Below are 24,865 nucleotides of genomic sequence, written 5' to 3' on the forward strand. Positions count from 1 at the left end.
CACTAGGGAATTGTGAGTTAATAGATGAGTTGATATGAATACACAATGTGCAATGCTTAGCTTCCCCTGTGGTGGCGCTGCAGATAAACTGAACACTTACTGACAGGTTTCCCCACAGATTACAGCCGATAACTGGGGTTCCCACGTGGGGGAGACTTTGTGATCTGCTTATTGTCAAGGGAACCTTCTAACAAGTAGGGAATGTCCATAGTGGTGAACCCCTTTAAAAAAAATGAACATTTTTGCTTTTAACTGAATTAAGCTTCGTTCACATCTGCATCGGGACTCCATTCATGGGTTCAGTCGTAACTTTCCGTCAGGGCAACACATGAACAGAATCCAAACTAAAACAAATGGAAGCCATAGGTTTCCATTTGGATCACCATTGATTTCAATGGTGACGGATCCAGTGCAAATGGTTTCCGTTTGTCGCCATTGTTTAAGGGCCCGTTGTTTTGACGGAATCAATACCGTAGTCGACTGCGCTATTCATTCCGTCAAAATGATGGATCCCTTACCCAACGTTGACAAACGGAAACCATTTGCACCGGATCCGTCACCATTGAAATCAATGGAGATGCAAACGGAAACCTATGGTTTCCGTTGGGATTTCGTTCATGGGTTCCCCTGATGGAAAGCTCCGACAGAACCCATGAACGGAACCCGACGCAGATGTGAACGGAGCCTAATTCATGATAAAGTCTTAGTGATTATGCTCAACTTTCAACAATTTTTTATACGCATACAATAAAATTGTCTAGTTTTAATGGCATCTAAAATTTATGGCTCGAATTTAAGGGTCACGGTCAAAAGACTAATCCTGTTTTAAGTTAGGCTTGGTGACGTCATCGCAAGAAAGCTGTAATTACAAAAAGTTATACTACAAAGAAATGTCAAAAAATATGTTAATATGCATAACAAGAAATAAAAAATAATGTTAAATACAGACACACAACATAAAATTTGAAATGAAAATAAAAATAAAATATAGTTTTAATATACACAAGAACAAAAATAAGTTTACGTTTCATGTAAAATAAAAATAAATATTATTATTAGTTAAATTAAAAATAAAAATAACCATAAGATATGCGATATAGTAATTTATAAATTATATTAAAATTACATTAAACATAATAACTTTGACGAACATAAACATTTTGAAAAAAAAATATTTAAAGAAATCCCAGTCTCTTCACCTTCAGTTCCAATATTTGGCACTTATGGGGTTAGTGGAATGTGAACCATTTACAGTAGAAACCAGAAAGTGAACATTTAAAAGAGGACATGGAATATCTATATTAACATTTCAACATATTTAATAGCATTGTGTAAATCCAACCGAACAAATATTCAATAACTCATTGCAACCCAATTAAAGGGCTGTACAGGGGCTGGGAATTGCAACTCAGGTCCTTTGAAGTGAATGGGGCAGACTGCAATACCACACACAACCTGTGAACCGGTGTGGCACTGTTGCTAGAAGAAAGGAGACATATTTTTCTAATTTCGTACAACCCCTTTAAATATTATATTTGGTCAATGGACAAAATAAAATTTACGGTATTTGACATTTTTTTTAGGCCTCGGGAACAATTTTTTATTGTTTATATGTGTTCATACACAGACAGTGTTCTAAGGAATCAACTCATTGTCATTGTATTGCCTTGTACATGATTTACAGCAAGTTTTATCCAATGGGGTGTATTATTGGGTTGGTAAAATGTTTTTATTTTTCCATATTTTTACATAATAAGACCTTTTCATCATAAGTAGGTAAAATAAAAAGACTTGAAGTATTAAAGTTGAACAGAAGGTGACAAAACACAATAAAGTTACTGTATCTATGGAAAGACTTTCAAGACTAAATATATGTTTTTGTTTTTCTAGACGGTTACTGGCCTTCCCTTCTACAAGGCCGAAGTCGACGACCGTAGTATACGTCCTTGTGATGCCCGTTAAAACAACGGCCGTCACACGGACGCATGTATTTCAATGGGGCCGCTCACACGGCCGTCGTTTCAACAGACCGTGTGAAGGGTCCGTTGGAAAATAGAATATGTCCTATTTTGTTCCGTTTTCATGGACCCTTCCATAGACTCAAGTTTATGGGGATTCGTGAAAACGGGACTCACACGGGGGCAACTCGTCCGAGTTTCCCCACGTTCGTCTAAATACAGCCTGACAGGATTTTGGATCACCCTAAATAGAATTTTAAGTTTATTGCTATATAATTAGTTTCCTTATTATTAAATCATTAAAAATGATCAAAAAAATGTATTACAAAAATGAAGCCAGAAGGATTAAAATCTCACTTTTTTTTTTTATAGCCATTTTATATTATAAGTGAAAATCAAAAAGACAAAACAATTTAGAATTTTCTTTTAGAATTTTAGGATTCTTTTTGCAACTTATGACAAATTCAGAATTAGGGCGTGCTCGGGGCGTGCTTTAATAATTGGAATATACAGACAAGTTGCAAGAATTTATGATCTAAATAAGTCCATATTAAATCTAGACATGGAGGGTTATCGACAAACAAGAGACACGACTTCATCTAACTAGAAAATAGCTGATTTATGTACAGATTGTAGATCCCATCACAAAACTCTACTCTCATCCAGGTGTTCCATTTTTTTTGTTTTTAACAATTGTTAAATGTCTTCTTGGCGTGTCCGGCACAAGACCCCGTCCCTTATGAAAAGAGGCATTTTCTATGGCAATTCTAGATAAGTGCATAACATGCTGCACTAATATAGTGCAAGTCCTGCCTGACATTCAGCGAAACAAGATGTAGGCAAGATTAGGAGAGTTAGAGAAAGTAGAAACATGGTGTCATTTACAAGTGTATCATTTCAGAGGGTAATTACTAAAAAATACCGCGTTCCAGAACGCTGACGCGTTTCATGTTCCGGCACAAAAAAAAACGTTGAAATTTGGTTGGTCCTGTGGTCCCGTCCTTTTTCCTAAAGTTCATCCTGAAAACAGGTTTGTAAACTGCTCAAATGTTGCATGTCTTCGAAAATCAGTCTTCATCATCATCATCATCATCGAATTATTTACATTGAACCCCAAAATTATTCCAAAAACTTAAGTTTATTTGATGTCCATCTTGTTGAGTTCTCGGTGTATGGTATTAGGTTCATGCGTATTGGTTATATGGGGTTAATGCTTAAGGTCAAGTCTTGCAACAGACCAAGTAGTATATACATAGATTTGAAGACCGTTTCCCGCTAAAGTTTTTGGGGTTCAAAAATGTTGCATTTCCCTAGACTGTGCTTAAGCTGCTGCAATTACGTTCATCCTCACAACATTATTCTGTTGTCACTTTCCGAGGAATGTAGATTCTTTCAAAACAAAAATTTATTTTACATGTCCGCATCACCATCATAAGCCAAAGTCAATGGTTTCAGGCGGTTGTTTTGTCTTCTTGGGGGTTTCTTTGGCTTTTTACTGCAAATAACAGATAATTACCAAAAATTTATATTTTGACAGAACAAAAATATATACCCGAACTGGTCACAAATATACGTAGTACAATTAAATGCATTGATTTTTTTCCCCACCAAAACCAATGTTCTACATTTTAAACATTTTATAATGTATTATATTATGTGTTTTTTTTTTTTTCGAAATATGTACTATATATGTAAATGTATTTTTTTTTTTTTTTTTGCGAATTTACAATTGTACCATAGGACTTTATTATAGCTCTTTATGTTAGATCATTAACTAGTGCACTCAAGAAGCTATTATTCCAGTAAACTACTTACTAAAAAAAAAGTAAAATGTTTTTTTAAATACTTAAGTGAAACACTGCGACTGTGAATTTACATCCCCATTCCTTAATTGTATTTAAATATTATTGACAAATATATTTATTATAAATAACGGTTTTGAATGAAAAAAACGAATATAGTAAAATAATATAAATATTATAAAATATGATTAAAAAAAAATATAAATATATATAAAAATACTCCAAAAATTTAATATAGAATACAAAATAAATAAACTGAGCAGTAGAGATGAGCGAATTATCAGAAATTAGTTTCGGATCCGATTCGGTCAAACTCTCCATCAGATTTTGTCTGAATACATTTGTGGCGCGTAGGGAGTGGCAACGGGTGTGGTGATATTTTAATGAAAATACATATATATATAATCCACCACTTCCACCACCAAAAGTACATGTTCCTGTGACAGTGTCTGATTGTCCTGAGAAGTGAAGAAGCAAAGGCTTTTTATTCTATTTAATTGAAAAAAAAAATGTGCTGCTTGGACACAGACTGAAGTATAAATTCTTGACGCAGAACAATACGGCGATTTTTAGCGGCACTATTATCAGGAATTCGATATATGCAAGACAGTGAGTGATGTCACATCCGTGGCGTCTGTTTCAGAAGACAGCGGCATTCGATCAGCACCAGGGTTAATATTATTGATAAGATTTGTGAATGATGTGATGAAGATTGGTGATTCACAAATTAATGTGAGAATTGTATAGCTGCAACAGCACTCACTCACAGCAATAGCTGCCTGTATAACTAACACACTGACTCCGATCTCTCTCTAAAATCTATCGCTCTATCAAATTATTGTAAATCTATCTATTCTCTTCTCCTCACTATGAAACACACTCACTGACACTAATCTACTATCTATCTGTATTCTGTATTTTACTGTCTCTGACTCTCTGTCTGACGTCCTCTCTCTCTTTTCTGTATCCCCAAAAAGCAGCAGCAGTTCTGGTTGGGTTGTTTATAGTGGTTATGACCTATATGACTGTCATCAGTGACTCACATGTATACCCCTAACGATTATGGGGAAGCCCGTCTGATGTCATGTGATCCTTCTTATCGGTCTTCTTCTGATCTGTAAAATGGCGGCCACCATTTTGAGCAATTTGTGTGGGACAAATCCCAAAACTTTTGGATTCACAAAAAGCTGAAACTTTTAGGAAAATTGTAAGTAATTTGATTTGGGTAAAATTGAATTGCTCATCTCTACTGAGCAGTTAAAAGAAATAATAAAATCAACAGCGATGTTAAAAAAAATAATATAATGCCGATTATTTTAGAGTTATCTAAAATTTAGGCCTCATGCACACGACCATAGCCATGTGCACGGCTGTGATAATTGGGTCGGCCGGCCACGGAGTGTCACCCGCGAGCCGCCTGCAAATCGCGGGCTGTGCACGTGGCCGCGGCTATTATTTTCAATGAGCCCGGACAGCAGAACACGACCGTAATAAGGCTTGCCCGTTCTTTCTGCGGTCCGGGCTCCGGAGCCATGCACGGACCGCGAAAACCACGGTTGTGTGCATGGCCCCATAGGAATGAATGGGGCCGCAATTCTCCCGTGGATTTTCGGGGGAATTGCGGCCGCAAAAGCACGTTCATGTGTATGACGTTCATGTGTATGGGGCCTTAGTCTATAAAATCAAAAGGGAATAGGATTTACATACCGTAGTTCAAAGAATATATATATATATATATAAAAGAAAAAAAGTGGTCCCGTTCTACTGACATGCACACTACTATATAACGCCATCCTTGGGAGTCTTAGAACCGTCCATACAGACTCCGTGCACATGGCTCTGTTGTGCGCATGAGGCCTAAGGGTATGTTCACACGAGGTCATTACGTCCGTAATTGACGGACGTATTGCGGCCGCAAGTCCCGGACTGAACACACTTCAGGGAGCCGGGCTCCTAGCGTCATAGTTATGTACGACGCTAAGAGTCCCTGCCTCACTGCCGGACAACTGTCCCGTAGTGTAATCATGTTTTCAGTACGGGACAGTTGTCCGGCAGCGAGGCAGGGACTCCTAGCGCCGTACATAACTATGATGCTAGGAGCCCGGCTCCCTGCACTGTGTTCGGTCCGGTACTTGCGGCCGAAATACGTCCGTCAATTACGGACGTAATGACCTCGTGTGAACATACCCTAAGTGAAAAACACGGACTACGTGCCTATATTTGATACAATCCAATAGAAAACAGTTAAAAATATGTATAACATCAAGTCAGGCAATAACATGTAAACTCACCAAGCCAGATAGATCATAGAAACCACAAATAAGAGCAAAACAAAGGCACCCGCAGAAACCCCATATACCCAGGTCTTCAGCTTCCCGTCTGGAAAGAGGGAATGTTAGTTTTGGTTAGTGCTAAATTGTAAAACAATTTCAAATTCATCATTCTGATTAGTTGTGTTAAGAATTAACACAATTATTTATTCGACTATATTTGTCATTTAGATCTCTCTTAGAAAAGTTCTCGTCCATTTCCTCTCCATGGTTATTTCTACCTAACTTTTCTAAAAACAGGCACAGATGACTGTGTGTGGGGGTAGAACTAGAAGTGGTAATGGGGACCCCTTTTTGATTCCCTGTGGGTAAACCAAGCCGGCACAAAGCAATCTTACTGTTACATTTCTCAGTAATTTTCCTCTCTGCTGTCATCTGTGCCCACTTTTCTGAACTGGGACTGAACTGCAATACCTAACATGGCCCATGGATAAGTGTGGCGCTGTTTCTAGAAAAAAAAAGCAAACTTTTTTTATCATTTTATGCAACCCCATTAACCAATTAAAGGGGTTGTCTCATCAGAGACAACACCTTCCATATTGAAGCTGCTCCCAACACCCCTGGCAAACAGATGAAGTTGCAGAAAAAAAGCCATGGATGGCTCCAGTACGCCAGAACGGAAGCAGCTCTCAAGTCCGGCTCATATAAGGGATCCCAGGTGGGCGACTCTCCTTTATTATGTCCATATACCCTAATAGTGCATACGTACCGGGGTTGTCTTAAAGAGACAATACCACAAAATACATTTATCACCTATCCACCGGTTTGATGATGTATGTATGATCGCTGGGGGCCCCAATGCTGGGGCCCCTACCGATCACTAGAACCGGGGTCCCAAGCTCCTGTTCCTCCTCACTTCACAACCGCAGTGAGATGGCGTTGGATTGGAGCAGTGTTCATGCATGCAACCGGTCAATGTTTTTCACATTTTTTTTGTCTCATTAGGGGATTTTAACTTTTTTTTAAACTATACTGTAGTGTCATATGTCTATACAACAGGGAGGGTAGCAATGCTAGACATTAACATCTAGGTGTTCTGCCACCCTCCAAATATAAGGAATATGTGCATGTCCCCTATTAATCACATCGTAGACGTCCCCTATTAATCACATCATAATCTTTGTTGTGATGATTGTACACACAGGACATATCGTCAATAAGGTCTAACAGGTTTTTTGTGATCATCCCATAAGAAATAGACCCTAGTGATAAGTGATTGCTCCAATCAACTACAAATGGGGTCGTCTTCTGCTGGACCTTTGGGCCCATTATTGTGCCAGAGCCTGGGCCCAATGGAGGATTCTGGGGTTCTCTGGTAGGCCAGTCTGACCCTGGTCACTTTCCTTGACACTGCAGCATTTCATACAGAATGGCCCTATAAAATACATGCCTCTAAATGTATGAGCAGTGCTGTGCCAACAAACTTTTACTTACCTGACCCGAATGGCTGCAAAAACCAAGTCCTTCCCCCATAGCCTGACTGACTGCTGGATGGTTGGGTTGGGTTAATGGCCCGGCTTGTTTTTACGTCTCCTTTCTTGTCCGCACTAGTGGGTATAATCACTACAGGAATCAGAGTACATTGATCAAGTGTCCCATCTGAGGAGGTCACTTCCGTATAGCCATCTTCACAGCCGCATGACCCAGACTTAAAGTAAGGGGGAAAAAAAATAAATCGTAATTTTTGTAGCCATCGTAACAGTTATGGAGATTGCTTGAAGTTACAGGCCCAAAGCCTGAGGCTGCACTACTGAGAGATGATAATAACATGTTCCTTAATGGACGCTGATTGAATACAGCAGGAGCAGAATAAGGCGGTAGGCAGGATAGGCGGACTCCTAGAGAGCCATTGCCTTTAAATTTCCATCTACTGTCAATCAGGGGCAGTGGCAACCGTAAGTACATATATGGACCTTATATATTACACACGTTGAGCAAAGCCTTGTTTTTATGATACAGAGGTTCCGATCCCTTGCTTTCCTCCACTGAATTATAGGGTGGCATGACTGCAGCCACCACTAGGGGGAGCTCACTGCATAGGGATTTATACAGTACAGCTCCTATTGAACTCTATCATTAATCCACATGCAGTGAGCTCCCTCTAGTGGTGGCATAAAGAATTGTATAATTTAACTTCATATCTTATTAAATGGCTTAGAGGGTTTTTTTCAGGCACTAAGAACCCCCTCCCTATAAGTACGCCATCATTCTTCAAACATATACACCGATTTTCCGCTATTCAGTAAGGATGTATACATTGATGTGGGTGGTGAACTGGATCTACACAAAGACAACACAGCACCTGACAGAAATCGGAAGGGGACATGTTGGACATGTTGTCATCAGAACTCAGTAGCGCAGCCTCAGACTTCGGGCCTGTATTTTAAAGCAATCATATCTGAGCGTAGAAGTAAGATACAGTATTACTAGATGGCCTCTGCTAGGTCTCCTTTAAAAAAAAAAAGAACAAAAAGTTTTTTTTAAATGTAAAAAAAAAATTACAATTGGCCAAAATGATGAATTCTAAATATATTTATTGATATATACCAGGGCTGTCCCAAGTGTATTTGGCCCCTCTTTATCAGATAATAGCATGTTTACCCAGGTCGCCATAGGCGCTCAGAGCCCAGTGGGTCCTGGCAAGTGCCCAAATTCGGCTGGTGCTGTTACGAGGCCCTGCTGTACACACATTACATTGCCTAAGAGTAAAATATTTATATTTTTATTTGTAACATTAAGTATTTAAGCCATTACGTGGTAAACAGCATCCGCAGTCTAGCAGATAGCAGGCGGCTAATAGGATAAGCTATAAAAGAACAGGGAAATTATGAGTCGCTCTACTACACCATTTGTAGAAATTAAAATTTCAACAGTGGGAATTCGACAAATCATTGATCATACTTATCCGGCAATTAGCTGCATGCCGTTCCCCCAGACAGCGTCCTATCCGTTATGGATTATATAGGAAATGTTGTGGAACTGTCATATAATAGCTTGTCATTACATACCTCCGTACAATAGGAATGCTGCTGGGTACATGGGGGATTGCACAGCCTTTCACGCTCTGGTTTCAGGACTTCAAAACAGCCCCCTAGTGGATGAAAGTAGTAATAACCATAATAAATGATATAATCTATAATGTATAACCATAACATAATCTATAGCGGTACCCTATTTCTTATTAGGTCATATAGCCGTCATAGAAGGACTCAACTTTATGAGCCATAACTTATTTATTTTTTCATCAACGTAGCCGTTGTATTTAGAAATGGGATACAAATAACTTAATGATCAACTTTATTAGCGCTTTCTGGGACGGGGGATGTAAAAAACAGGAATTCCAGCATTGTTGTTTTTTTGCCGTTTACCGCGTGGCATAAATAATGTGTTGGCTTTATTCTTTCGGTCGGTATGATTGCAGCGATACCAAATATGTATAGGATTTTTTTACATTTTATTACTTTTGCACAATAATAGCAAATTTCATCCGAATTTTTTTTTTTTCTATGTCGCCGCAGGATATTTTGTCGATGTTCTTTGCGGGACGAGTCATATATTTTTTAATAGAACCATTTTGGGGTATGTATAATTTATTGATGAACTTTTCAATTATTATTATTTTTTGGGTGGGGAATGGAAAAAAACTTCACTTCTGCTGTTTCTTGCTTTTTTTTTTTTTTTTTAAGTCCTTCGCCATGCGGTTAAATAACATGTTAACTTTATCGTCCGGGTCATTACCATTGCAGCGATACCATATATGTGGTAACACTGATCTCGGCTGTTGCAGCAGAATGTTGGCTGTATATGTGGATATGTGCCGCTAAAATACACTTACGTTTATTTATGGTAAGGGATTAAAAGGGGTTCTATGTTTTGGGCAATCCCTACTTTTCAAAAGGTCCCTTGACAAAAAGCAGATCACTGGGTCCCCCTGCTGTGACCCCCAGCGATCAGCTGTAATCTGTAGGGCAGCAAGTGTTCAATTTCCCTGCAGCACCACCACAGGAGAATTTAAGCATTACACGGTGTCCATTCATATCAATGAGTTGTCTGTGTAATGCAGGACAGGACAGGTCCTCCGGAGAGAGAGACGCTCTATGTAACCGCTCCCCACTCTGGGCAAGAGATGAGGATCCTGAATAGGGGACCCCCCTGTATTAAAGGGGCTGCTCCAAGATTTGTCACCTAGCCACAGGATAAATGTCTGATTGCGGGAGGCCCCTACTGATCACTAGAGGTCCTAAAACCCTCCATTCCTCCTCACAGCACCTTCCCTCAGTGAGGAGAAACTTCAATGGAGTGGAGGGCAAGAATAAACCCGTCGCTCCATTCAATGTTTATGGGGCTGATAAAAACTGTCTCCGTCAGCCCCATGGACTCTGAATAAAGCAGCAGCTTGTCCTCCGCTCCATTCAAGTTCCTCCTCACGGTGATTGTGCAGTGTGGAGGAACGGCGACGGGGGTTCAGGACCCCGTTCTAGGGATCAAAGGGGCTCCCAGCCACCAAACAATTATCCTGCGGATAGGTGATAAATGTTATTATTTTTTTGGACAAGCCCTTTAAGGCCGTGATAAATAACGTTTTCCACAGAAGGATAATTTTTTTCAATAACCTCAACCTTATCTTTGTGTCTTTAATAAAACTGTATATGTTTGAACCATGTATTTACCTCCTGGAAATGTAATCCGATGTAGAGAATATAATGGTGAAGAAATATTAGTTTATGGCATTAATAATTATATCATGACCTGATATCAAAATGTGAAATATAATAACAACCTGTCACATTAAATCCATCCGATCGCTGGCACCAAACTGTCCGAGAAGATGATTTCCATGAACTTGTTAACCAGTTATATTCAAAGCACTGTCCATCTGTACAGAGAATAGTAATAGGGTGGGATGACTCCATAAAGCTTAGGATTGTGTAACATAAAGTATCATCAACTACAAGGATAATTCATATATTAAAAAACATAAAATGAAGATTTCTGAATCTAGCAATTAAGCAAATTGTTTATTAAAGGAACAATCCAAGCAGAACTGATAGATTGTGTTACGTCTAGTGCAGGACCTGAGGGGGTGGAGCATGACACAGGGATTCAAATAACACCAAAGAGAGAATGCCTGTGTCATGCTCCGCCCCCTCAAACATTCCACAAAGTGTATCAGTTTTACCCAGTGTTCCTTTAAGCATTTATTGCTGCCATAACTAGTTATAGATGTTTAGCTTCTTGCTCTAGACTCCTAGATGCACACATAATTAAAGTTGACCTACTATTTATTTATTCATTTATTTTGCATGCTGATTATTTTATAATATATCTTTATAGCAGTCGGAACTCTTTTTTTCAGGTACGGAGCTCTAAAATTCCTGCTACAACTGCTAGCAGCCACCACTAGAGGAGCTCACTGAATACAGGTTTATACAGCTCCTATTGTAGTCAATATGAAAATGATATGCAATCTGCTCCTAAGCTCCCCCTAGTGTTAGCTACAGGCAGCCAGAATTTTATCATGTAAATTTATGTGTATGTCAAAATTGTTCCCTAAGTTGCAACTTTTTTTGGGCGCAAACAATTTAGACAAGTTTATTATTGATTTGCCCCAAAAGGAACAGATGTATTCGTCTCACTAGGCATTTTTGAAAAGTGTCTAGAAAAGGGGGTGTGGCTTAGCAGAAATGTGGTTTAAACATGGTGCAAAAAAAAAGTGGTGTAAACGAAGTCAACCAAGAGGTGGCATAAGGAAAATTGTTTAACATATCTAGCAAGGTGGGCCAAATTTACCATTCAGCGTGCGCTACCTTGATCAATTTGGTGCTTTTTCTGACTGCATTAGTAAATCTGCCCCAGCGTTGTTTTTAGGTCCAACATTCTGTTATAATTAATTTCTTGATTCGTTTTTACAGAAGACAGAGCTCCATTTTTCTCATACAGAACAATAAATCTTCTGCAGTCATAACGTTAAATGATAAAATTCTAACAACCTGCAGTGACCACTAGGGGGAGCTTACTGCACACTGTTATTATTGAGTTTAACGTATAAACAGTATGCAGCATAAGCTCCCCCTAGTGGTGACTGCAGGTAGTTAGAATTTTATCTCTGTCTATACAGGGGATTTAGGGCTTCTTATCAGAAAACAAAGTTCCAACCGCTAGAAAGATATATAAAGAAATTATTCAGCACGGAAATTTTTAACCATTTACATAAAAAAACACAAAATGAAACCATAGGTACACTTTCAGCCAATATGGCAGATACCAACAGTAACTGTATCTCCAGCCAGTGATTCCCATCATGCACTGCTCTCTTTGCCGGTCTCCGCCTCCTTTCTCACTAGGTGTTTGAGCACGGTGGGGTCCTTTAAATAAATCTAATGGATGTCTTTGCCATGTGTGGCCCTGTAAGCTTCACCTACCATGACATGACTTGGATTCGAAAGCTTGTTCTGGGCATAGGTGTTGGTTTTCCAGCTCTTGGATTATTACCGCTCTTGATCGCACTTTAACCCCTCCAAAACCGAGATCTTGTCTATTGACACAAGTCAAATGGCACAAACTCCATTCAGACCATTCATTTAAGTAGCAGTCACCTATAGGAAGTAAAATATTTAAGGATTAGTAAAAAAGTATAAAGTACGTCATGGGTTAACCTGTAAGATAAGGAAAAGTAGCACTTAAAGGGGTATTCCCAGAATTGACAATTATCCCCTATCCAAAGGATAAGTGATTATTGTCTGATTTCGGGACCTGAACAAATCACAAGAATGGGGGTCCCGAATCCCCATCCCGAACCCCTCTGCAGTAAGGAGGAGCTTGAATGGAGCGGCGGTCCAGTACCACTGCTCCATTTAATGTCAACGGGACTGACAGAAACAGCCGGTCACTTCTCCTGACATGTCTATTTTAGTAAATACTTGTATTCCCCATAGAATAGAACATATTTTCTTGTGCCGTTCCTCTGTCATTCCCCCTAGAAATGTATGAATAAATTGACAACTGGGTGTTACCATTCCCCTTGTTTAAGGGGCGTGTCCCTACACAGTCTCACTCTGTCAGCACTGATTGGACATTGTCAGTCTGTGTAGGGACACACCCCCAACTGGTAACACCCAGTTGTCAATTTATTCATAAATTTCTAGGAGGAATAACAGAGGAACGGCACAACAAAGAGCTCTAAAAAGATGCTTTAGAATTGTTATTTCATGAGGAATACAAGTATTTACTAAAACAGACATGTCAGGGGAGGCGACCGCTCCTCAAAAAGCAATGTCAGAATTAAAAGGGCTTATGGCTCCTTTACATCCTCCTCTCCATGTTAGGCCCCATGCACACGACCGTATTTTTTCCCTCCCGTAAATACTGGCCGTGAATACAGGTCCGTTGTCACACGTTTTTAACCCGTATTTTACCATGCCCGTAAAATACGGGTCCGTTGTCATCGACCCGTAAAAAAAGGGGGCTGGAAATGAAGTCACATGATCGCTCAGACGGCATTTTCTCTGCTTCTCTTTATTCAAAAATTTAAATCCCCTGACGTCGCCTAGCAACGCTCCCGTAATTACGGGTGCACATACGTAGCCACCCGTAATTACGGAAGCCCCATAGACTTCTATGGGCCTGCCCGTGCCGTAACTACGGCCTGAAATAGGACATGTTCTATATTTTAACACGGCCCTGGCACCTTCCCATAAGCAAACGGGAAGGTGCCCGTGACCAATAGTAGTCTATGGGCCCATAATTACGGACGTTTTTACGGTCGTGTGCAGGGTCCTCATGCACACGACCGTATTTTTTCCCACCCGTAAATACTGGCGTAAATACGGGTCCGGTGTCACACGTATTCCACCCGTTTTGCACCAGTATTTACGAACCCGTGCCCGTAAATATGGGTCCGGTGTCACCCGTATTCCACCCGTATTTACGGGCACGTTTTTGGCGGCAAAATAGCACTGCACTAATCGGCAGCCCCTTCTCTCTATCAGTGCAGGATAGAGAGAAGGGGCTGCCTTTTCTGTAATAAAAGTTAAAGAAATTCATACTTACCCGTCCGTTGTCTTGGTGACGCGTCCCTCTCTTCACATCCAGCCCGACATCCCTGGATGACGCGGCAGTCCATGTGACCGCTGCAGCCTGTGATTGACCTGTGATTGGCTGCAGCGGTCACATGGCCTGAAACGTCATCCAGGACGTCGGGCCGGATGTCGAGAGGGACGCGTCACCAAGACAACGGGCGGGAGACCGGACTGGAGGAAGCAGGAAGTTGTCGGTAAGTATGAACGTCTTTTATTTTTATTTTTTACAGGTTTATTCTGATCGGTAGTCACTGTCCAGGGTGCTGAAAGAGTTACTGCCGATCAGTTAACTCTTTCAGCTCCCTGGACAGTGACTATTTACTGACGTCGCTTAGCAACGCTGCCGTAATGACGGGTGCACACATGTAGCCACCCGTCATTACGGGAGCTCCATAGACTTCTATGGACTGTCCGTGCCGTTATTACGGCCTGAAATAGGACATGTTCTATCTTTTTCAACGGCACGGGCAGCTTCCCGTGAGAAAACGGGAAGGCACCCGTCGCCAATAGAAGTCTATGAGCCCGTAAATGTGATGACGGGTTCCTGGCTGTACTCCAGAGACCTGGCTTCCATATTTTGCAAGGAAACCTGAAGTGCCAGATGCATGTTGGAATAAATGGCTCAGAACATAAAATCTGTGATTCCAGATATATTATGGGACAAAGATGTGCAAATATCTTCTTACATCTTACTGTGACATACAGATGTAGCCATCTTTATCTTGACTTTTAACACATTAAATACACAGTGGCAAGATCCTTTATCTTGACATTTTCAATGACTTTTCAATGGCTTTTGTTGTGTGATATCACGCTGCAGCAAGTCATCAGAGTCAAGATAAAGATGGCTACATCCATAGAAGGACTTCACTGCCACCTGCTGGTTATATGTGGTATAGCAGGGAAGGTTTCTCCCAGAATACAGGGGCAGATGCAGGATTTTGGAGCAGGTAATCGCTATAGGAATGATCAGACACTGAATTTCTACATGGGCCGTGGGACTCGTTATGATCTGTGAAATACTACAATTTATTTTCATTTTGCATGCTGCATATACAGCTGTAGAACTCTTCTGTTGTCTGTGGACAAACCCAGTTCTGCTACATGAACCAACTCAGACCTTCTACATTTGTATGACATGTTTATTACAACAGTATAAAATATTGTATTCCTGTTTAGTGTAGAATGTTAATGGCACTAAATTAATAATACAACGTGACTGGACAATCGGCACGCAGCACCATTTTGCAGCTGTATGCCATGCTGCTTTGTCTTTTTTTTTGGTATAGATATGTTCGCACGGGGCAGTTTGATGCAGTTTTTGATGCATTTTTTGTTTAGACCGAGGAGTCCTTAAAGGGGTTGTCTAGGGTCAGAAAAACATCTCTCCTCTGGTCCTGAATGAGGATCCTCCTTTAATAGCTAAGAAGTTCCTAATATGGTATTTCAAAACAGGTTTTCTAAGTCAGACTTCTCTTTTTCATTAATAAATCTGCCCCAATGTTGCTTTTAGGTCCAACATTCTGTGATAATTAATTTCTTGATTAGTTTTTATAGGAGACGGAGCTCAATTTTTCTCATACGAAGCAATAAATCTTCTGCATAGTCATAACATTAAATGATAAAATTCTAACAACCTGCAGTGACCACTAGGGGGAGCTTACTGCACACTGTTTTATTATTGAGTTTAACCGCCGCCGGCTGTATACAAGTGTAACAAGCAGATTTTAGCTGGTTGCCCGAGCAATCGGGGAGCTAAATATCGGGTGCTTTTGCTGCTTCTATCTTCTCTGGTCGATTGTACACAGCGCTCAATGAGCGCTGTCTATAGAATAGAGGCAGAGGCATTGCCAGTGCCTCTATTGGTCCCGGTGATCATGTGACCTGCCACATGATCGCCGGGATGCCATAAATTGAAGTCTGCTGCTGGGTCTAAGTAGACCGAGCACAGCCCTTTTAGTGACAGTAGTCACTATAAGAGGGCTGATTTCCCCTGAAACTGGGGCTGTTGTGCAGTTAGCGTTGAAAAAAAAAAAAAAAGAAGGTCTTTTCTGTCCTTTAAGGGACAGACCATAATAATAAAAAATAAAAGTAAAATAAAGTACAACAAAGCTAGATAATAAATACACATAAAGCCCTGGCCCAATTAGCCTAAAATAGACATGTAATATATCAAAATTTACGGTAGACAATGATGATCACAAGTAAAACGTCTATTTTAGGGTAAAACTATATTATTACCAGAACAAAATAGCTGAAATGTAAAAAAATAATATTTTTTTTACTATTATTTTCAAACTATAAGCATGAAATGTTTTCAAAATAGCAAATAGGATGTTTAGAAAAATGATTAAAAAAAACCTGCATTGTCTACAAAAAAAAATCACAAAAATCACGTCACTAGCCCAACAAATAAAAAAGTTATAGCCGTTTAACTAACGCATGTTAAAAATGACTAAACGGTGTCTGGTCCCAAAGGCTCAAAATTGCCCGGTCCTGAACTAGTTAAAGTATAAACAGTATGCAGGAAGCTCCTAAGCTCCCCCTAGTGGTGACTGCAATTTAATATTTTATCTCTATGTCTATACATGGGAGTTGGAGCTCCTTATAAGAAAAACGGAGCTCCCACCGCTTTAAAAATATGTTAAGAAATTAATCAGCACAAATTTTTTTACTTATTTTGATTGAAAAATATTTTTTATGCATTTTCTATGACAGTCATGACATAAATGTACTGTAGCAAAAGAACTGTAAAAATATCACGGAATCATCTAGAACAGAATACGCTATCAAATATATTTCCTATTTTGCCAAATACCTGGACATGGCACGGTGCACGACTCCTCAAGGACAATGTTCTTGTCTCCATCCACAACAAGTTCTATTTCTCCACAAAACTCTTCATCGACCACTTTTCCAGAGTGTTCCCGGGATCCGTCGTATACTACACAGGAAATGTTTCTGAGTCTGGTGCCGTCACCACATTGCGCATCCTGGCAGGAAATATTGGTAGTCAACGACTTTATTCAATCTAAATCTATACAGTGTACATGAACTTTTTGACTGATAGCCTGGAGGATGGTCTTGCCCTTGTGCCGCCAAAGATGGAAAGAGAAACGGCACCCCAAAACCTCAAATTTGAAACTGGATAGAAGTACATGGGGTACAGACAGAGTCACAGTGGACCCCATGTCTACTCCAACCTGGACTTGACACTCATACAGCTTGTTTTACTCCATGGCCTGCCAAGCCCAGTGGGCTTTGGCATCTGCCCAGATATGTTTAGTGCTGATACCAGCGCTGGCCATAAGAAATGGTGTCACGCATACACCCTATCCTCGAATACTCTGGCCCATCCTTCTAAAACAACACTGGTCATTAAGACAATACCCATAGTACCAGCCAATAGTAATGCCAGACACATTGTAGTGCCCATAGTGGCAGGTATAGTAAAGTACAGCTCGCTGGCTTCTGTTTATACCAGTAGCACCAGATGAACCCCATGACTTACAATTGGGTCCATCAGGTACCGGCGAGGTGTTTGTCATTTTAACATGAAAAATAATGTTGCATGCAGCCCTATTATTCCTACCGAATTTGACGGAATCTGCAACGGATGCTCTAAAAAGGAGCAGATGTGAACATAGCCTTAAGCTGGCCATACACTCGAGATTGTTCGGCTGACAGCTATTCCTCCCGACTCCCCCACACACATGCACGCTCAGGGGTATCTATTTGCAAACAAAAGGATCGGGCATGTTGAAATTCAACATGCTCGACCCTTCTCTACCTCAACAGCTGCCGTCGGGGGGAGAGTCATCCAGACATTGGATGTTTGGCCGGTCCCGTCGAAATCGGTGGATTTGGCCGACATACATCAAATGTGTATGGCTTACCTGTCCCACTCTTCCATGCTGCTCTGTATTCTGCAGAAAAGAAGTTACATGTGGGCAGTCTATCAGCAGCTGTCAGATCCGCCGGAGCTGCCCCCTGCAGTCAGGGAAGGGCACTGTCAGAGGAGAAGTGCTCACCAGACCTCATGGTTATATATCCTACACAATGGTATAAAATGCTAAAACATGGCGAAATCGTATTCGGTTGCGTCCTATTGGAAGGTAAGTAATAAGGTCATGATTGGACCAGGGGTTGTCTACGGGAGTGGATGCTGCTGAATTGGATGTAGGTGTCAGATGTCACTGTGTAGCAACAGCCTTAGGGTGCCCATACACATTAGATGCCAATCAGATGAACCGGTCGATGAACCTGTCCGATCTTTAACAATGGCTTCATTGAAAACACATGCACACTCAGTTGAGCCAAGTGTGCATCTGTATGGGGTAGTCAGGAGGACTAGCTGTCGGCCGAATGAGCTTTCTAAAGTGTACGGCCACCTTTAGGCTTTATTCACATCTGTTCCATGGTTTCCCCTTTATAATAGAACCACGACCCCGTATCAGTCCCATCATACGACGCATACTACTAGTGCTCGACGGATACCCTTCACTTATAATGAGGATCCGTCAGGATCCATCGCGGTGCCTATTGTTTCTACGAGAATAATAGTCGATGCATGCTGCGCTATTCTTCAAGTCAAATTTTACGGATTCTGCGAAGGAGGCTCCGAACCAGGCTTACAACGTAGATGTGAACAGAGCCTTACTTTACTAACTACTTTACATACATTCGAGCTAAAAATTTAATATTCAATCGCATACTAGAGTCAATTCAACTTTTTGGATTGTAGGCAGAAACCTATGTTAACATGAGGACCATATGTAAAGTTCATGCTTGGGTCTGATTGACCTGTTGACTACAAGGAACCAACATTGTTCTGTATGTCAGTGAAATACACAAGAATCGGGATAGATATTACCTCCACTGTACACTGGGACCAGCGCCCATACTGCCATATGTAACACGGCTTAACAGGGCATGGCTTGGTTTGCTCCATCATGGAAGGGCAAGGTCTCCCATCTCCTTGGGAAGGTTGGATCACTGTCCTCCTGCGGGTCATCTTCCCTGTAGTGGATGAAACCAATTATCAAAATATTAGGGAGCATCGAATTAAAAAATGTCCAAAAATTGTTTTTTTCCTAAATTGTTGACCATTGGCTGTGTCTTGTATTGGAGCGTATGACATGCAATACCAGACACAACCCATGGATAAGAGTGGAGCTGTTTCTGGGGAAAAACAGACCCTTTTTTCTCATTGGGACAGACCTCTTTATAAATACGGGCATCTATTGGGTGCTCTTATAAACCGAAGCTAGTGGGTGATATTGCATTGACTGGATGAACCCCTAGACTGTTTGGGGGTAGTAAGTGGACAAGTGCTCTACTATAATCATGGATTTTCTCTCAACTGATTGGTCAAGAGAGATCACAATGGCATTGGGCAGCACAGCTCCTATACCAAAGCACCCACCCGCACCCATTATTCATAGGTGCCCTCATTTAAAGAGGTCCATCTCAATGATAGATGTTCCTCCTAAAATTAAGATACATTTTTATATCATATGTGCAGCTGCAAAGGCGCCCTATTGGCAAGGTGTCACCCTCATATCATTAACCCCTTCATTGTCTAGACCACCCCTAGTTGTTAAATAAACAGATGTCCAGGTGACTTGTTAGCGTGGTTATGTGCCTTATGGATGTCATAGAAGGGGGTCAGACAGAGTGGAGATAGCTGCTGCAAAGAGCAGCTCACTTTCTGATGTGCTCGACTTGCCTGCCCATTGATTGGCATTGGTGCCATGTAATGCCTTATTTTTCCTGCTGCACAAGTTGCTTTCCCAAGAGATAATAGCAATAAATATTTTTACAAATATAAGAAGATGTAAGTTGTGGGAACAGAGGTCCTCAGTTGTGTCTGCCTATATCAAGCTCTACCAATCACCCATTGGAAACCAAGAAGTCCTATAATGTCTATGTCTAACCCTAGTAGTCCTATGTAAGACCACATTGTGAGATGTGGCAAATGATAATTTCAGGACTGCTTTATCTGTATTTACATATAAACCTGTGTAAATGTCATGGTCAACCATTTGGGTTGATATTTAGCACAAACCTGAAAGGCCACAATCTGTCGAGCACTTAGACCAAGGAGACCAGTCCGAGAGTTGACAGTTAATGGGACATTCAACAACACAGGACGTGTTCATCTGCCAGGTTTCCTCCAAGCCGAGCTACAAAAAAATTGGTATTTCAGTCTACAGTCTAGGAACATAAACAGTACACAAATATTCTATCCACAACATGTCTACGAGTCTCTAGATCACATCATTCCTATAGGTGGGTCTAAAGGGTTGTCCAGTTTAGAAAATCCATTCTGATTAAACCCCCTTTAGGTGGGGTTCCCTGTTCAGGATCCTCAACTTTTGGCCAGAGTGGGGAGGATTACAAAGAGTTTCTCTCACTCTGTAGGACCTGTCCTGTCCTGTATTACACACACTACATATTGATATGAATGGACACTGTGTAATACTAATTTCCCCTGAGGTGGCACTGCAGAGAATTTGAACACTTACTGCCATGTTTCCCTACAGATTATAGCTGATCGCTGGGGGTCACAGCACTTTATGATCTGCTTATTGTTAGGGGACCCTGCTAACAATGTGGACAACCCCTCTAAAATGAAAAAGAACTTGAGCGCAATCCTAATGTTGTCTAAGAGAAGATTATTCTGTATATAATGATGAAATTTGTTGCATCTTCAGATCACATGGGACACTCCAGGAGAAAAAATGATATACTGCTGCAGATTTACTAATGTTGTCTAAGATTTAGACAGCTTAAACTTAGACCAGGCAGTTTTTTTGTGGCCAAATTTTAAACATTTTAAGCCACTCCCTCTTTTCTGGACACCTTTTAAAAGTTTCCAGTGAGGCGCAGACATCCGTTATTTTTGGCACAAATCAATAATACATTTGTCTAAATTGATTTTCACCTAAAAAAAGGTTTACAATTTCTGGCGTCGAACAACCACTGGGGGTCTGATTTGGTAAGAAACTCCCTTTAATGTTAAAAAGATCTATTTTATTTTAACTTTTTCAACTCTGCCATTTTCCTCAACAGAAGTCAAAAATGTAAAAAAGCCACAGAAACGCAAGGGAGAAGCTATGCTGTTTTTTGAAGAACGCAAAAACAAAAAACAGCTGTGTATATTTTTTAGCCACATAGTGTGAATTACATTTTTTAGATGTTATTCAGGAGTGTGTAACTATTCAGTATTTCTGTGTTTGCCAACAGTTAGTTAGGAACCACTTACCTCTTCACAGAACTGCAAAGCCACTGATTTGGCATCACTACGAACACAGTCCAGCATCCGGGTTTTGATTCCATTCCCACACACGGCCTTGTCACTTAGCTGACATGTGCTCCAATCTACAGAGAACACATGAAGTCGTTAAGAACCTTCAAACTTTTACTGTCATCATTTTTTGATGAGCAAAAAGTACATATTTTATATAAATGTAATGTACATAAAAAGCTGAGGTAATTTGGTAAAAACATTCATTACTTATCCTGTACTGATGCTGAGTTATATCCTGTATTATACTCCAGAGCTGCACTCACTGTTCTGCTGGTGGAATCACTGTGTACATACATGACATTACTTATCCTGTACTGATCCTGAATTATATCCTGTATTATACTCCAGAGCTGCACTCACTATTCTGCTGGTGGAGTCACTGTGTACATACATTACTTATCCTGTACTGATCCTGAGTTACATCCTGTATTATACTCCAGAGCTGCAATCACTATTCTGCTGGGGGAGTCACTGTGTACATACATGACATTACTTATCCTGTAGTGATCCTGAGTTATATCCTGTATTATACTCCAAAGCTGCACTCACAATTCTGCTGGTGGAGTCACTGTGTACATACATTACATTACTTATCCTGTACTGATCCTGAGTTACATCCTGTATTATACTCCAGAGCTGTACTCACTATGCTGCTGGTGGAGTCACGGTGTACATACATTACATTCATTATCATGTACTGATCCTGAGTTACATCCTGTATTATACTCCAGAGCTGCACTCACTATTCTGCTGGTGGAGTCACTGTGTATATACATTACATTACTTATCCTGTACTGATCCTGAGTTACATCCTGTATTATACACCAGAGCTGCACTCACTATTCTGCTGGTGATGTCACTGTGTACATACATGACATTACTTATCCTGCACTGATCCTGAGTTACATCCTGTATTATACTCCAGAGCTGCACTCACAATTCTGCTGGTGGAGTCACTGTGTACATATATTACATTACTTATCCTGTACTGATCCTGAGTTACATTCTGTATTATACTCCAGAGCTGCACTCACTATTCTGCTGGGGGAGTCACTGTGTACATACATTACTTTATTTATCCTGCACTGATCCTGAGTTATATCCTGTATTATACTCCACAGCTGCACTCACTATTCTGCTGGTGGAGTCACTGTCTACATACATTACCTTACTAATCCTGTACTGATCCTGAGTTACATCCTGTATTATACTCCAGAGCTGCACTTACTATTCTGATGCTGGAGTCACTGTGTACATACATTACATTACTTATCCTGTACTGATCCTGAATTACAGCATGTATTATACTCCAGAGCTGTACTCACTATTCTTCTGGAGACAGTAACGCCACCAGCAGAATAGTGAGTGCAGCTGTGGAGTATAATACAGGCTGTTATTGAGGATCAGTACATGATAAGTAATGTAATGTATGTACACAATGGCTCCACCAGCAGAAAAGTGAGTGCAGCTCTGGAGTACAACAGAGGCTGTAACTCAGGATCAGTACAGGATGAGTAATGTCATGTATGTACACAGTGACTCCACCAGCAGAATAGTGAGTACAGCTCTGGAGTATAATACAGGATGTAACTCAGGATCAGTACAGGATAAGTAATGTCATGTATGTACACAGTGACTTCACCAGCAGAATAGTGAGTGCAGCTCTGGAGTATAATACAGGATGTAACTCAGGATCAGTACAGGATAAGTAATGTCATGTATGTACACAGTGACTTCACCAGCAGAATAGTCAGTGCAGCTCTGGAGTGGGTGGAGTAGGAGGTGTGGAGAGAGCTGCTGAGACTTCCGTGCAGGCCTTGGATCCAGGGACTTTCCTTATCCTATCTGCCCAGGCCTCATACCATCTGCCTGGGCTTGGAAAGTACCCTGAGGGGGGTTCCATCCTAGGATGGAGCCTCAGACTTCTACCTCCCGGAGCATGCCAGCGGGGGGTAGAGGGTCATCCCAGCTGGCTGGGAATATGCAAACGGTCGCGGGGGTGAGGAGATCATCTCGGGGCAAGGCTATCCTGGCTCCCCCCGTGGCTGGAACCCTGGATAAGGGTATGGAGACGCGGTCCGGCATGGTGATAGAGGTGTTGTCGTCTGGAGAAGGACCAGCACTGTCTGGACATTTGGATGACGGTCGTGTGGAGGAATGGGGACAGCTGAGGACCGGAGAGACGGTGGAGAACTTCAGCTCCCGTCTGGCTATGCGGTTGGAGGAGTATCGGGACCTCAGGAAGTCGCTGCAACGGCTCCGTGCGGACTTGGCGGTCGCCAGAGGAAGGGCTGCAAAAGCCGCAGGAGGTAAGAGGTCCCGATACCGTTTAAATGTGAAATCCTTGTTGGAGGAAATAAAAGAAGTGGAATTAAGACGTGAGGAGATTTTAGCAGGCGGAGGGGTGTTTGGAGAAAAGTTAAAAAACGAAGAGAGGTTTGCCGAGATGGCAGCGCCTATAAAAATAGAATGTATGGAGGAAGACAGCAGAGCCCCAGACACAGCAAAGGAAAATGTGGTGGAGGCAATGGAGCATGAAAATGTAAAGTCCAGAGAAGGCACAGATTCTGAGGCACCCAGGAGCAGTGAGGAGGAGGAGGGTGGACTCACAGCTGGGAATAATCAGGAGTGTTTTGAAACTGACAGTGAGCGGCCTCCAGGATTACTCACTCAGATCCGTAATGTGGAGTCGCCGGTATCCTTCCAGGGATTTTGTTTTGGTGCAGAGTTACCCGCAGAGTAGGAAAAGGAAAAGAAAAAAAAATGTAAGAAGAAAAAAAAGGAAAAGGAAAAAAAATCTGCTAAAGGTTCATTTAAACTGGTGTATACAGCAAGATCCTTCCTGTGCTCTGAGCCAGATGAAAGTCAGAATCAGGGCGCAGGTCCCGCAAGACCCCCAGCTCAAGCCTCTGCAGTGGGGCTGGAGCGGGAATGCGGGGAGAGTGTTACGGGTCCGGCATTAGAACACGTGGTGGTCAAAATGGCGCCGGACGCCAACCCCTGCAAAGGGGGCGGTACTGGTGGCCTGGTGACGCCAGGGGGTGTGTCCCCGTGTCCGGTGAATGGCGAGCCCGGGAAACTGGTCTTTGATGCGAGTCAGGGGTCGGGAGAACGGGTAAACCAGAAACCGGATGTGGTGTCTGAAAGCCGGAAGTCTGTCGGTGTCGCAGTAAAGCCGTCAGATGTTCCGGACAAGGGCGGTCACAGAGGGGGCTCCGGCTCTGTTGGCCACTCCTCTGTGGGAGGGGGGAGTGGTCCGGCGCCGGAGGCGGCTCCAGTGATGTCAGTGGCTCCTTCGTCCGCATCGCTGAAAAGTGGTGTAGGCGAGAAGGGGGCTGCTGGCGTCGGGGGCGACGGTGGCCCCTTTCCCAAAAATGTTCCGCGC

The 24,865-nt window shown here is 41.6% G+C and overlaps 1 protein-coding gene across 1 annotated transcript in view; it reads right to left on the minus strand.

Moving 5' to 3' along the window:
• Nucleotides 1-512: 512 nt before the first annotated feature.
• The window catches only part of THSD7A (thrombospondin type 1 domain containing 7A), a 413,050-nt gene continuing 388,697 nt past the window's right edge, over nt 513-24,865 (minus strand). The window contains exons 23-32 of the mRNA XM_075827763.1: nt 21,436-21,551; nt 20,236-20,353; nt 19,042-19,187; nt 16,987-17,161; nt 12,513-12,686; nt 10,871-10,966; nt 9,099-9,181; nt 7,525-7,738; nt 6,052-6,139; nt 513-3,453 (exon numbers count right to left, since the gene is read on the minus strand). Of these exons, the coding sequence (XP_075683878.1) occupies nt 3,369-3,453; nt 6,052-6,139; nt 7,525-7,738; nt 9,099-9,181; nt 10,871-10,966; nt 12,513-12,686; nt 16,987-17,161; nt 19,042-19,187; nt 20,236-20,353; nt 21,436-21,551 (1,295 nt within the window). The 3' untranslated portion in view covers nt 513-3,368. The remainder of the gene's footprint in view (nt 3,454-6,051; nt 6,140-7,524; nt 7,739-9,098; nt 9,182-10,870; nt 10,967-12,512; nt 12,687-16,986; nt 17,162-19,041; nt 19,188-20,235; nt 20,354-21,435; nt 21,552-24,865) is intronic.

The sequence above is a fragment of the Rhinoderma darwinii genome, chromosome 5 (genome assembly GCF_050947455.1).
Source record: "Rhinoderma darwinii isolate aRhiDar2 chromosome 5, aRhiDar2.hap1, whole genome shotgun sequence".
NCBI lineage: Eukaryota > Metazoa > Chordata > Amphibia > Anura > Rhinodermatidae > Rhinoderma > Rhinoderma darwinii.